Raw genomic sequence first — 12,892 nt, 5'->3', positions numbered from 1 at the left:
TAAAATGTTTTACAATATTTGATTAATTTTTCTAAAAACAATTTTCAGAATCTGTTTTTAATAAATAAGATGTACATATTAGATATGTTTTATTTTTTTATTATTTTTAAAGATTCATTTTTTATATATATATAATTATATTTTATAAAAATCTGTATTTTAGATAATATTAATAATTGATTAAAAATATATTATAAAAGTTTATAAATCTTTCATTGATAGTTTATAAAAATCTGAAAACAGTTTTTAGAATCTATTTTTAATAAACATAAATCGGATGTAAAAAATTTAATTTATAAACGCATGCTTTTTTGAAAGAAGTTTATGATTCAAACAAATTATACATAAGTTAGCTTTTCTAGTAAATTCTCTATACAATTTGTGTTAGAACAGAGGTCTAACAGCCCAAAGCATGGCATTAACCATTTATTGTTCAACAAAACAGAAAAAAATCAGAAAGCACATAGTTCCCCCTTTTAGGAGTTGCAAAGCATTCCTTTCGTTGAACGAGCCTCTGCCAAGAGTATTCAACAAGATATGATTATAGCCTGGATCTTCGAATGCATTCTTTGAGCGAAATTGCAGATAATTTGATAAGGAGCAAGATCATCATTTTCAGAGCATAATATGAGGTAAGGGCCCCCCATTTTCTGCATGATTTAAGTAGTTAGTAAAATGTTTGAATCTTGATAAAGAGGCAACATACCGGATTTACTTGTACTTCACACAATCCATCGATCATCTGCAACAAGGAAATATAAAACTATGTCACCACAACAAACGAAACAGGCCTTTAACATATAAAAGGTATAAACAAAATTGGGGTTTTCAAAAGGGATACCTGAAGAACCTTGTACATACAAGCCTTCGGACCACCAGAAAAAGATGCAAAAACCACGGGGCATGGCCTCATCTTCAGCTCCTGCATAAAAAAACAGAAAGAGAAAACTCACTCAATATACAAAAGCATAAAATTCCATTAGAGGGTGTGTTCCAATCTAGCCAATTGAAACACTAGAGCAAGATTAAAGAGTCCGGGCATCGAGATTGAGATTGTTTTCAGAATTACCTGAACAAGCTCTATAAGAAGATCAAGTGCTAGAGCAGCAGCTTTCTCTGGGAAGAACCTGTACAGATTACCAAAACATCAAAATCCCCCTCCAATGTCAGTCAACGTCAACGTTAAGCAGATGAACATGAAATTTCAGTTCAAAAGCAACAATCAAAGCCACATGACCATATACAACAATTCAAACCAAATATCCCTCAATTTCATAATCCATACAAATAGCGTAAGTGCAGAACCATTCGTTTTTAATCAGAAATGCAAAATTGTCATAGAATTCAAGATCAAAGCATTAAAAAAAAGGTCAATAAATAAAATTTCGACAATAAAAAAGAACCCAATTCACAGAACAGAAATCAGGCGCTACAGTAACTCAAAAGAATCTCCAACCAACAAAAAATCAATTAAATAAAAATCAAATCAAACCCCAAAATTAGCATAAACAAACACATACATGTTTAAGAACTCTGAATGACAAACGAGAGAATCCCAACCCAAAGAAGCGTAGAGTTGAACATAGTTCTTCAGGTGCTTCTCTTGACTGGACATCCAAGCAAACACCACAACTATGGAAAATGAAAATGGAGCTTTCAGATCTTTGTTTTCTGCCTCATCGTGAAATTGAAAATGGAAAAAGAGGGGAAGATGAAACAAGAAAAGGAGATCAAGGAAGATGAAAAGGGAGAAGATGAAACGAGAGATACCTGAGAAGATGACCGCCCGCCTCGCCGGTGTGAAGGATTCCAAACAGTTGATCGATTTTCCGGTGTGGAGCAACGGAGGAGAGAACCAAAGATCGTGTTTTCTGTGTAGAGCAAGGGACGGGAGAAAGCTGGAAAACAACTTACCCTTTTCCAAACGATAAGTTGAAATACCGTGTTTTCCTCTCCTTTTTCATTGACCGTAAAACGTTTTACGTTGACCAAGGTATTTTATGGGAACCAAACACATAAAAACGGGGAAAACATTTTCCCCGTTCCAAACAGACCTAATTGAAAAAGGCATCTACATAAAAAAGAAATTAAAATGTACATAAATATGGTGGTGGATTCAAATATAAAAACATAAACATGGTAGCCTATATCATAAATAATAGAAACCAAGCATACTCATTAAAATAAGGACAAAATGATAAAAACAGAAACTTTGAAGACTTAACAACAATCATGATAATAATCAGGGCAAAAAATATAAACATTATGCAAAGTTAAGCATTGTGGTTGAAATAAAACCAATATCATCACATGGGACTAAAATGAAAGGAAACAAAATTATGAATTAAATAAAAAAACAACATAAATTAAGGTAAGCTAGCACACAAGGTTAAAATGTAAAGAAATAAAACGAGGGGACAATTCTCAGAACATCAAAAAATGTGTGAGGACAAAAATGAATTAGAACAAAACTGGGCGGAGCCCTTAGACAATAATCTTATCCCTAGGTGCAAAAACGGGTAACCCCTAGACGAAATGACGCCGTTTAAGGGGCAACTAATAAAGCCTTAGTTAGGCTTATGTTTAACCTAAAATTCATTTTATCATTTCATTAACCCAAACTCTTTCCCTTTACGTCGTTTCCCCTATTCTCTCAACCCCCTCTCTTTCCTTTCTCTCATTCTCTTCTCCTAAACCCATACGACCACCGTGGCCGCCGCCCTCTAAGGGCTTCGATGAGGAGCCTAACCACCTCCGAACGCTCACCTTGTGAAGACCAGACCCGAAACTACCTATATTCGAAAAAAACAAACCCTTAGACCCCCAAAAAGACTCGAAAGAAGAATTAGCTTCTACGACTGAAGGGCGTTTTGGCTCTGGGGGACGGTGGTGCTCCTTTTTTGACAGGGAAGGTGAGACTTCTATGTTTTATCATTTTTAGTTGGTTGGATGCTTGATTGTTCTATCATAAAAAAGAAAACTCACAATTTTTCTTATTTCGGTTATCTTGGCTGATGACAAAAATGATCATTTTCCTTTTTGTTTTTATGCTCTTATATCACCCCCGTTTTTTCTTTTTTTTCTGATATTTTTCTCCTTTTGGCTTGTATGTGTATGATGAGGAAAGATGCAACCTTTCTCATTGACTTGTGGGTTGCATGGCTAATCCGAAAGCTTAGGTGTGCTCCCTCGTTCTTTTGGAGTATTGTGACATCCATCCATCTGTCCCCTACCCCTGCATGGCAGACAGAATGTGGCTGCGGGACATACGGGCGCTGGTTCCACAGAAGAGGCATGTGATGGCGACAGCGTGAGCCTGTAGGGACCAATGGGTTCGTGGACTGGGCAAGGATGGCGTGTGGGAGCTTGGGGGACGCCCGTGCCTCGCACACATGAGATCTGAACGGTTGACGTTCCTAGGTAATATTATATATTTATACGTATATAATAATATATAATCACATACACCCACGCCTTTATATATATATATAATATTATATATGAGTAACCATATAAATATATAAATAATAATATATTTATATAGACACATGCATAATTAATAATAATAACTAATAATTAACCTATATATAACTAATAATAATATATATAATCATAACTAATATATATAAGAATAACTAATAATATATATATATAAACACACATAAATAATAATAACTAATAATTAATCCGTATATAACTAGTAATAATATAATATATGAATCAATATAATATGCACACAACATATATAATTAAATAATTAACCTAATAATCTCTTATATTTAAACTAATTAATAAGATATGTATATATATATATATATATATATATATATATACACAAATGAAACTTGAATAAAAACCCCAGATAAAATGAGTATCTACAACAACCTCTCTTTGCTCATTGTTGTGTAACTGGAATAGAACAAAGATCAAAGGTTAGTCATATTTGTTCGGTTATGAGCAATTCGGAAAGTTAGTCCGCTCCACTACAACTTCAATGTTCCACTATTTTTCGGGGTAATCAGATCTGAAAATTTTGATTCACTTCGTTGCTCTTTGGGGAAGGTTGAATCGAAGTTAACTTGCTTCAGTGCTCTCCAGGAAGACCAAATCTGGGAAAATGGGGATCTGCTCCGTTACTCTTTAGGGAAGATCAGACCAAAAAATTTTGATTCATTTCACTGTTCTTCAGGCAACATTGAATCAAGGTTGACTTGCTTTGCTACTTTTTAGGAAGACCAAATCTGAAAAATGAGGATTAGCTCTGCTACTCTTTAAGTAAGACCAAATCTTTTAAAGAATTTTATTTCACTCCACCACTTTTGGAAAGAATTGAACTGGGATTGGTTTATCTATCTGAAGGTTTAACACTCAAGAGAATATTTGAAAATCATTTTCTCTCGTGAAAATTCGTCACGAAATCATCAAATACAAAAATCTGCCTTGATTCTGGTGTCATTTGACCCCCCTCCCATTTGAGGTTTGAATTGATTATTTTTATCTTGAGTTTCAATATTACCAATCTTCAATTTTCTCTTAAAAGACCTATATACTTAATTGCATTCGTGATCATGCATTTTATGAATGACATGATCCTTTTTATGCCTAAAATGTATGCAATAATGTGATTTTTTTGGTATATTTCCATCTTCAAAGGAGAACCCTCTATCATTGACCGCCTTGAGACTCAATCCAACCTTGGGCACAAAAATCACCACTAGTTTACTCCAACTGACAATCTTGATCACATACACTTTTGGTTGAATATGATCTTGTTTTCTTCCTTCTCATGAACATTCAATGGTTTCATAGTTCATCTCCCATTGGTAATAAATATTTTGGGTTACCCCGCACATGCTAAAACTCTTTATGTACCCCAAGGTTTTAATTTCGTGGAGCCCACCACCATGTAAGCCTCATGCTAAAATCATTGTTAGCTTCAAAACACCTACACTTTTCAAAACTTTTCAATAATTATACACGATAATCTCATGTTTTTCAAATTAAACTATATGTATTTAATTTCAATGTAAGATGCTTGCAAGAGAATGTCAACTAGAAAATACCTTCTTTATTTTTATAAATGTAAAGAGCTTTTAGGTAAATACATGGAGAACTTTTAACTGGAAGAAATAAAAGAAAATGAAGTTAGTGTCCTCAGATATCAATAGTAATGATGCTTTTGAACTGGCACACCACAAGTGACTTAAGTGCATCTTCTGTTAAAGGGATCCTGAGAATTGAGACAATGCATAAGGGTATAGAGTTCCCTTTAGACTACTAAATCTCCAGATATTAGATACCATAAACAATTATTGAATCTTGACTGCATTCAATTTATTTTTTGGTAGTTTTAATCAGAAGCATTTCAATTTCCAGTCCCAACTCTAATCACTATTTTATGTTGTTGCTCAAACCAGAAGCCTGTTCATTTTTACCATCAATTCAGGACCTCCACCATGCACGAATCTTGAATTTAAATAAAAATCAAACCGCCCTTTGCGGATTTTCATCTTGAGACCTTTTTTGGATTCATGACGCCCTTTACAAATTTTCATCTTGAACCCCCTTTTAGTTATTTTTCTCTCCTTTTTATTTTAATTGTTTTTATACCTCTTTTTTATAGCCAAAACTCCCTTTTTGGGTTTTCACTTTGGCTCTATTTTCTTCTTCTTCTTCTTCAAGTAAAATACTTTTTGACAACATCAGAGTTCACTAGATTAGGTAACTCTGGTCTATTGATCTTGGTGATGATCAAAGCTCCTCCAAAAAGGCTTTCTTCACAACATAAGGTCCCCCAGTTTGGCATCCACTTTTCTCAGGAATCTTTCTGAATGGGTAGGATCCTTCAAAGTACCATATCTCCTTCATGAAATTCTCGTGGGTGAACTTTCTTATCATGTCCTCGTATCATACACTTCTATTACATCTGACCAGGAAAAATGGCTTTCAACTTTTTTTTCTTCAATTAGATTCAATTAGTTATACCTAGCTTGCACCTATTCTGCCTCATTTAACTTCCCCTCTGACAAAACTCGAAGTGAGGGAATTTTTACCTCAATAGGTAACACAACTTCCATCCCATATGCCAAAGAATGGAGTTGCCCCAGTTGAAGTCCATACTGATGTTCGATAAGAAAACAAAGCGAATGGTAACTTCTCATGCCAATCTTTATAAGTCTCATTCAACTTTTATATAAGCCTTTTGATGTTCTTATTGATGCTTCCACTGCCCCATTCATCTTTTGGCGATAAGTGGTGGAATTATGATGCTTTATCTTGAACTACTCATAGATCGATTCCATCATTTTGTTGTTTAGTTTTAGGGTATTATCATAAATGATTCTTTCTGAAAAACTATATCAACAAATGATCTTTTTCTTTAACAACTTGTAGACTGTCGACTGAGTTACATTTGCATAAGAAGCTGCCTCTACCCACTTAGTGAAGTAGTCTATTGCCACCAAGATGAAATGATGACCATTTGAAGCCTTAGGCATAATTTGTCCAATGATGTCCATGCCCCACATAGAGAAAGGCCACAGAGCTGTCACATGTAATGGGTAAGGAGGGGTATAGATTTTGTCTCCATAAATTTGGCACTTATGACATTTTTTTGGCATAGTTGATGCAATCAATCTCCATTGTTGACCAATAATATCCAAACCTCATTATTTATCTTGCCATTGTATGTCTATTTGCATGGGTATCACAAAATCCCTCATGAGCTTCCTGGAAGATTGTTTTAGATTCCTTGGCATCCACACATCTCAATAGAACCTAATATGAAATTTTCTTGTACAAGATCTCACCATCAAGCACGTACCCTGCAACAATCCTTCTAACAATTCTCTTTTAATTCTTAGTTGCCTGCTCTGGATAACTTTGATATCTGATGTACTGCAAGATATCATAATACTAGAGATTTTCATCATCTTCTTCTTCGATGCTATAGCAGTGGGTTGGATACTCATAAGTCTGCATCTCAATGGGCATCATATTTGAATGTTCATTTACTTTAAAGGCTACTTCCAAAGTGGCTAGGGTATCTGCCATTTGATTTTCTTCTCTGGGGAGGTAATTGAATGTCACTTCTTCAAATTCTTCGATAAGTTCCGTGACCAATTTGGGATCTTTTATTTCCCACTCCCCTCTAAGTTGATAAATTACTAAAGTTGAATCCTCATATATTTTGAGGGTTTTTACTTTGAGCTCAATGGCAGCTCTGAGACCCAAAACACAAGATTTATACCCTAGCAATGTTGTTTGTGCAATCAAAATTAAATCGACTGGTGAAAGGATAGTGTTCTCTACTAGGTAAGACCAAAATTACCCCAATTTCATGCCCTAAGGCATTTGAAGCACCATCAAAGTTCAACTTCCAATGTTCACTTGTAGAAATAATCACTTTTTCTACTGAAACAACCATCAAATCTTCATCTAGGAAAGCAAAACTCAATAGTTCATATTCTTCAAAAGCCTTGCGATAAAATCTGCTATTGCACTCCCTTTAACTGCCTTATGGCTTACATATTGGATGTCGAACTCTAACAATAGAATCTGCCAACAAGCCAATCTCCTAGATAGAGCAGGTATAACCATAAGATATTTTAGCGGGTCAAGTTTGGAGATCAACCATGTAGTGTGATACAATATATATTTCATGAGCCTTCGAGTAGTCCAAACCAAAGCACAACACAACTTTTCAATCGATGAGTACATTGCCTTGCAATCAGTAAACTTTTTACTGAGATAGTAAATTGCTCTCTCTTTCTTCTCAATTTGGTTATGCTGCTTTAATACAAACCTTATTGAGTTCTCAAAGACTGATAAGTAGGGAGTTAATGGCTTGCCTGAGATAGGTGAACTAAGATTAGGGTATTTGACAAATATTGTTTGACTGCTTCAAAAGCTTCTTGACAATTATCACTCCATACCTCTGAGTTATTTTTGCGGAGAAGGTAAAAAATGGGATCACATTTCTCAGTCAGTTGTGAGATAAACTGAGCAATCTAATTTAATCTCCCTAGAAATCCTCAAACTTCTTTTTGTGTTTGTGGGGGTGGAAATTTTTGAATGGCTTTGACTGTCTAAATCTATTTTAATTCCTTTTTTGTTCACTACAAACCACAAGAGCTTCTATATGTCACCTCAAAGGTACACTTATTTGGTTGATTTAAGTTGGCACTTCCTCAACCTATGGAAGAGTTTCTTCAAATTCTCAACATGTTATCCCTTTGTCTTGGCCTTTAAACTCATATCATCAACATAAACTTCTATTTCTCTATGCATCATGTCGTGGAATAATGTTACCATGGCTCTCTGGTATGTTGCCCTGCATTCTTCAGCCCAAACGGCTTCACCTTATAGCAAAACGTGCCCCCATATAGTGACAAAAGTGGTATTTTCCATATCTTCAAGATGCATCTTTATTGAGTGTAGTCAGAAAACCCATCCATGAATGAAAATAGGGAATTTCCAGTGATATTGTCCACTAGGGTGCCTGTGTGTAGCAAAGGAAAATTATCTTTCGGGCTTTCTCTATTGAGATCTCTATAGTCAACCCACATACAAACTTTTCCATCTTTCTTTGGTACTAGGACAATATTTGACACCCACTCAGGGTACTTGTCCACCTTAAGGAATCCAACATCAAATTGCTTATTCACTTCGTTTTTAATTTTTAGCAGCATCTTAGGTCTCATTTTTCTAAGCTTTTGTTGCATATGTCTACATTTTGGCTTTATGGGCAATTTTTGTACCACCAATTTTGTATCCAAACCCAACATGTCTTCATATGACCAAGAAAACACATCATTGTACTCTCAAAGCAGTTCAACCAAATTATGACTCAAAGGTTCAGTGGGCTCCTCATGAGGCAGAATTTACTTATCCTCCCTTTCCACCATTTTTAGTAATTCAGAAGGTAAGTCATATTTCTCATCATTATCACAACCCTTGATATATGGGTAGCTCAAAATCAATCTCCAGGTCAGTGTCATCGTCATGCATGCTATTGATATTCGGGGTCTTGAAAGGATAACAAACGAGAGGATAGAAATATATATACACGTACATGAGAATCTTTCCCATATTAAGATAAATAGAACGAAATAATATATATAAATAATAAATAATGGAAGAATTCATAGGAGAATGCTTGCTACTTTGTGAATTAATAGAAATGGATCTTTCGTTGTGAATTAATAGAAATGGATCTTTCATTGAAAATTAAAACAGATAAGTTAACCCTTGACATAAGATCACCTATGCCTCGGGTTTAGATAATAGGGAAACTTTTTGTGTATTAGTCTAAAACAATTTTGTAAACAACAAGAAATTCTTTAGCAGTCCAATTGTTCATCACAAATCTTGGTGGAATAGGATAGAATCTTACAACCCTTCATTCTTCAATTTCATCACCTAGTATGGCATTAATACTCAAATTTTCTAAGGCATCCTCGACAATGGGTTTCTTGACTTGTTGGCTTCCTTGGAACATATAACCTCCAGACATAAAGGTATCACACAGCGATGGGAAAGTCATCTATTCCCACTTGAGGTCCTCTAGCTAACCTTGCTCTTTTCCTTTATTGGCTCTTCTAGATTCCATTCAATTTCTCTGTCAACTTCAGTTGATATCCCAAACTAAAACTATCCTCTTGGTGGTTGGAAATACGAGATTAACATATCTCTGTAGACAACTTCCTAACCCCTTTTCAGCCTTGGCTCCCTTTCCCAAAGTCAGCTTGAGTTCTATTGGGCACAGTTGGATAACCTAGGCTTAGATATATTCCTTCTCTCATCCACGAATGTTGCATTAATAACTTCCTCATCTACTTCAACATAAGGGGGAGTAGTGAAAACATAAGCAATAATGTCTTCTTCAACATTGATGTATATCGACCTCCCCTCAATCACAAATTTAAGATTTTGGTGCAGTGTTGATGGAACTGCCACTACTTGATGGATCCAAGTCCTTCCCAATAGACAATTGTAGGTAGACATGATGTCTATGACAAGGAACTCGACCTCATAAGTAGATGGGACAATAGTTAGATGGATGTCAATCTTCCCTAACATTTCTATCTTGGTTCCATCGAATGCTCGAACGATGCTATGACAATTCCTCATATGTGTACTATCAATAGACAACTTCTTCAGGGTCACCAATGACATTACATTCAGTGTAGAGCCATTTCAACTAGCACTCGAGATAAAAATATGTCCCTTGTATGTGACAGTGATATATAGAGTTTTGTAGCTGCCAATCATTCTATATAAGAGATATCATCATTGGAAAAGGAAATGAAGTTATCTACTTGGATATTTGGAACCAATCTATCTAGTTTATCCAAAATAAGTCTTTCGGCAAAAAGGTTTGATTCAAAACCTTCAACAGAGTGTTTCGGTGTGCCTCAAAACTTAGTAGAAGAGCAAGGATTGAAATGAAAGCATGTAGCTTATGCAATTTTTCAACAATGTTATATTCATTGTGTTTCAAAAATTTTAGAAATTCTACAACCTCTTTTTTTGGCATTGGCTCGTTAATGATTGGTTCATCCTCTTTCATCAGTAATTCAACCTTCTTTCCCTTATCTGGTAGATATTTTCTTAGGATTTTTGGATTGATCTGGGGAGTAACATCTCCCACTTCTGGTGAAATGGCCTACTTCACATACTTCATCTTTCTCCTTTTCACATTGTTCATCTTGCACTCATATTTCCAAGGCACTTGCTTGTTGTCCTTGTGAGGGAATGAAGATGGAGGTGTGATTATTGCCTTTGGAGTTACTTTTTCTACCACACGAGTTTTTCGTGTGATGACTAAAGGATAATTGACATTGTAAACTCCCATCAGAAAACCTTCAGATGCATAAATCCCCACTTCTTTGTAAAATTCCATCTCCTTATCATCTATCATCTTTTGCACTAGAGCTTGGGATTCAGAATAATCTTGTATGGTGTGCCCCTCATGATTATGGTATTGGCATACACTCACATCCTCAACTTGTTCCACTGTTGGACTAGAGACTAATAAGCATGAATTGATCATTTGACCACATATTCATTGCATTTGTAACATCCTAAATCTGGGTTAGTGACTAAAATGAGAATTTTTAAAATTTGGGGATCAATTTAGGAAAATTAAAAAGTTTAAGGATTTAATAAGGATATTTTAGTATTGGATTAAATAGTAAATATGAAAGGATTATAAGGGTATTATGGTAACTTAGTTTGAAATATATTTTGTCTCCCTTATTTAAGGAGATAACACGTGGGAATAGAGATATCTGGAAGCTTTTTTTCTTCTTCTTGCTTTCTTCTTCTCGTGGGTTCAAGCTCAAGTTTATAAGGTAAGTTTGCTTCAGTTGATTAATTTCTTAAATTTATAAGTTGGGATGGAGTATTTGGGTATTATATAAGCTTAAGGTAAGCTTATATAAGCTTAAAACATTAAGCAGAGAAAATTTGAAAGGAAATTTGATTAAGGGTTGAGAAATGAATTCTTGATTTAAAGAGGTTTTTGAAGTTCTAAGGATGGATTTGACTTGTCAAAAGAGTAATTAAGAAGTTAGAGGTGATAGAATTTAATTTAAAACACATGAAAAATTTGATGAAATTATTTGATTCAATAATTATGGTGAATTATAAGATATGGTGAAGTGTTATAGTATTATAAGAAGGTTTAAATATGTATGAATAAGTTTTAAGGTATAAGGAGGGATTAATAAGTATAATTTGGGGTTAAACAAGACATTTTCGGGCTCAAAATGTAATTTCTGGGTTGTGTGCATCGATGCACCTTCAATGTGCATCGATGCACTCTCAAATAAATAAACATCGAGTACAGTTGGTGCATCGATGCATGAGGAGTGCATCGATGCATCCCCTTAAAATGGAAACATCGAATGTAAATTATGTATCGATGCATGGTAGTGCATCGATGCACAGTAGAATGCACCAATGCACTTCAATGGGAAATGGAATAAATCTTTCTTTCAGTCTAAGAAATTATAGATTATAGTATATCAATGGGATACTGATAGTATAAATATATGATTGTGTGGACATCGATCGAAAGCAAAGTTCGGATAGGTCGACAGAGTAAGATACGCAACGGAAATAAGAGTTTAAGAGGGTTCATTGAGACCAGGTGAGTACATGATAGTAAGTGTACGTTATGTTAAGGAATTAAGACTTGCGATGAGTCCAATTCCGATAGTATATGATATAAGTATTAAAGCATAAACATGTAGTGATATGGTGTTAGATGTATGGTATATGAGTAAATGCATATGTTTAATTATTGAATGCATTTTTATGTGTGAACTATGTAAATGCCTGAATTATGATGATAGGTCATGTGGTCATGAAATATATGATAAAATATATATGGAAATAAAATGACTCATATGTGCTTCTATTAGAATGCTATATGATATGTTAGTATAATAAGATAGATTATATATTGATAAAAAGACATAAGATTATATGCATATGTAATATATGTTAAAAGATAAGAAATAATATGTTATTTGCATATGAGAAAAAGGTATATGTGATGTGACCATGTGTGAAAAGGATGAATAATGTGAATTTCATGGAAAATGCTACGTGAAAGTAAACTACGTGACTATGTGATCATATGAAATGTGATAAAGAGCTATGTGATATGAATATGTGAATGTGAAATCAGGTAAAAGATAATGCCCATGTCATTTGTTATGAGAGCTATAGGTATAGTTGGCATGCCAAGAGTCGAGGGTCTACGCGGTCCTTCGGGACATAGCGGTCCTTCGGGACATAGTGGTCCTTTGGGACATCTATGTGGTCCTTCGGGACATCTATGTGGTCCTTCGGGACAAATTCTACGTGCCCCTAGTGGGATTTA

At 34.8% G+C, this 12,892-nt stretch overlaps 1 protein-coding gene across 1 annotated transcript; it reads right to left on the bottom strand.

Moving 5' to 3' along the window:
• Positions 1–379: 379 nt before the first annotated feature.
• On the bottom strand, positions 380–1,886 carry LOC120203608. The gene is made up of 5 exons (XM_039203850.1): positions 1,771–1,886; positions 1,521–1,632; positions 1,070–1,127; positions 842–922; positions 380–742 (listed from the first exon to the last, which is right to left on the bottom strand). The coding sequence occupies exons 2-5, from the start codon at positions 1,613–1,615 to the stop codon at positions 668–670; spliced, it is 309 nt and encodes a 102-aa protein (XP_039059781.1). The 5' UTR covers positions 1,616–1,632; positions 1,771–1,886; the 3' UTR covers positions 380–667.
• Between the last annotated feature and the right edge of the window lie 11,006 nt (positions 1,887–12,892).

The sequence above is a fragment of the Hibiscus syriacus genome, unplaced genomic scaffold (genome assembly GCF_006381635.1).
Source record: "Hibiscus syriacus cultivar Baekdansim isolate YM2019G1 unplaced genomic scaffold, ASM638163v2 tig00010204_pilon, whole genome shotgun sequence".
NCBI classification, from domain to species: domain Eukaryota; kingdom Viridiplantae; phylum Streptophyta; class Magnoliopsida; order Malvales; family Malvaceae; genus Hibiscus; species Hibiscus syriacus.
The sequence above is the reverse complement of the archived record's forward strand: the minus strand, read 5'-3'. Positions and strand labels throughout refer to the sequence as shown.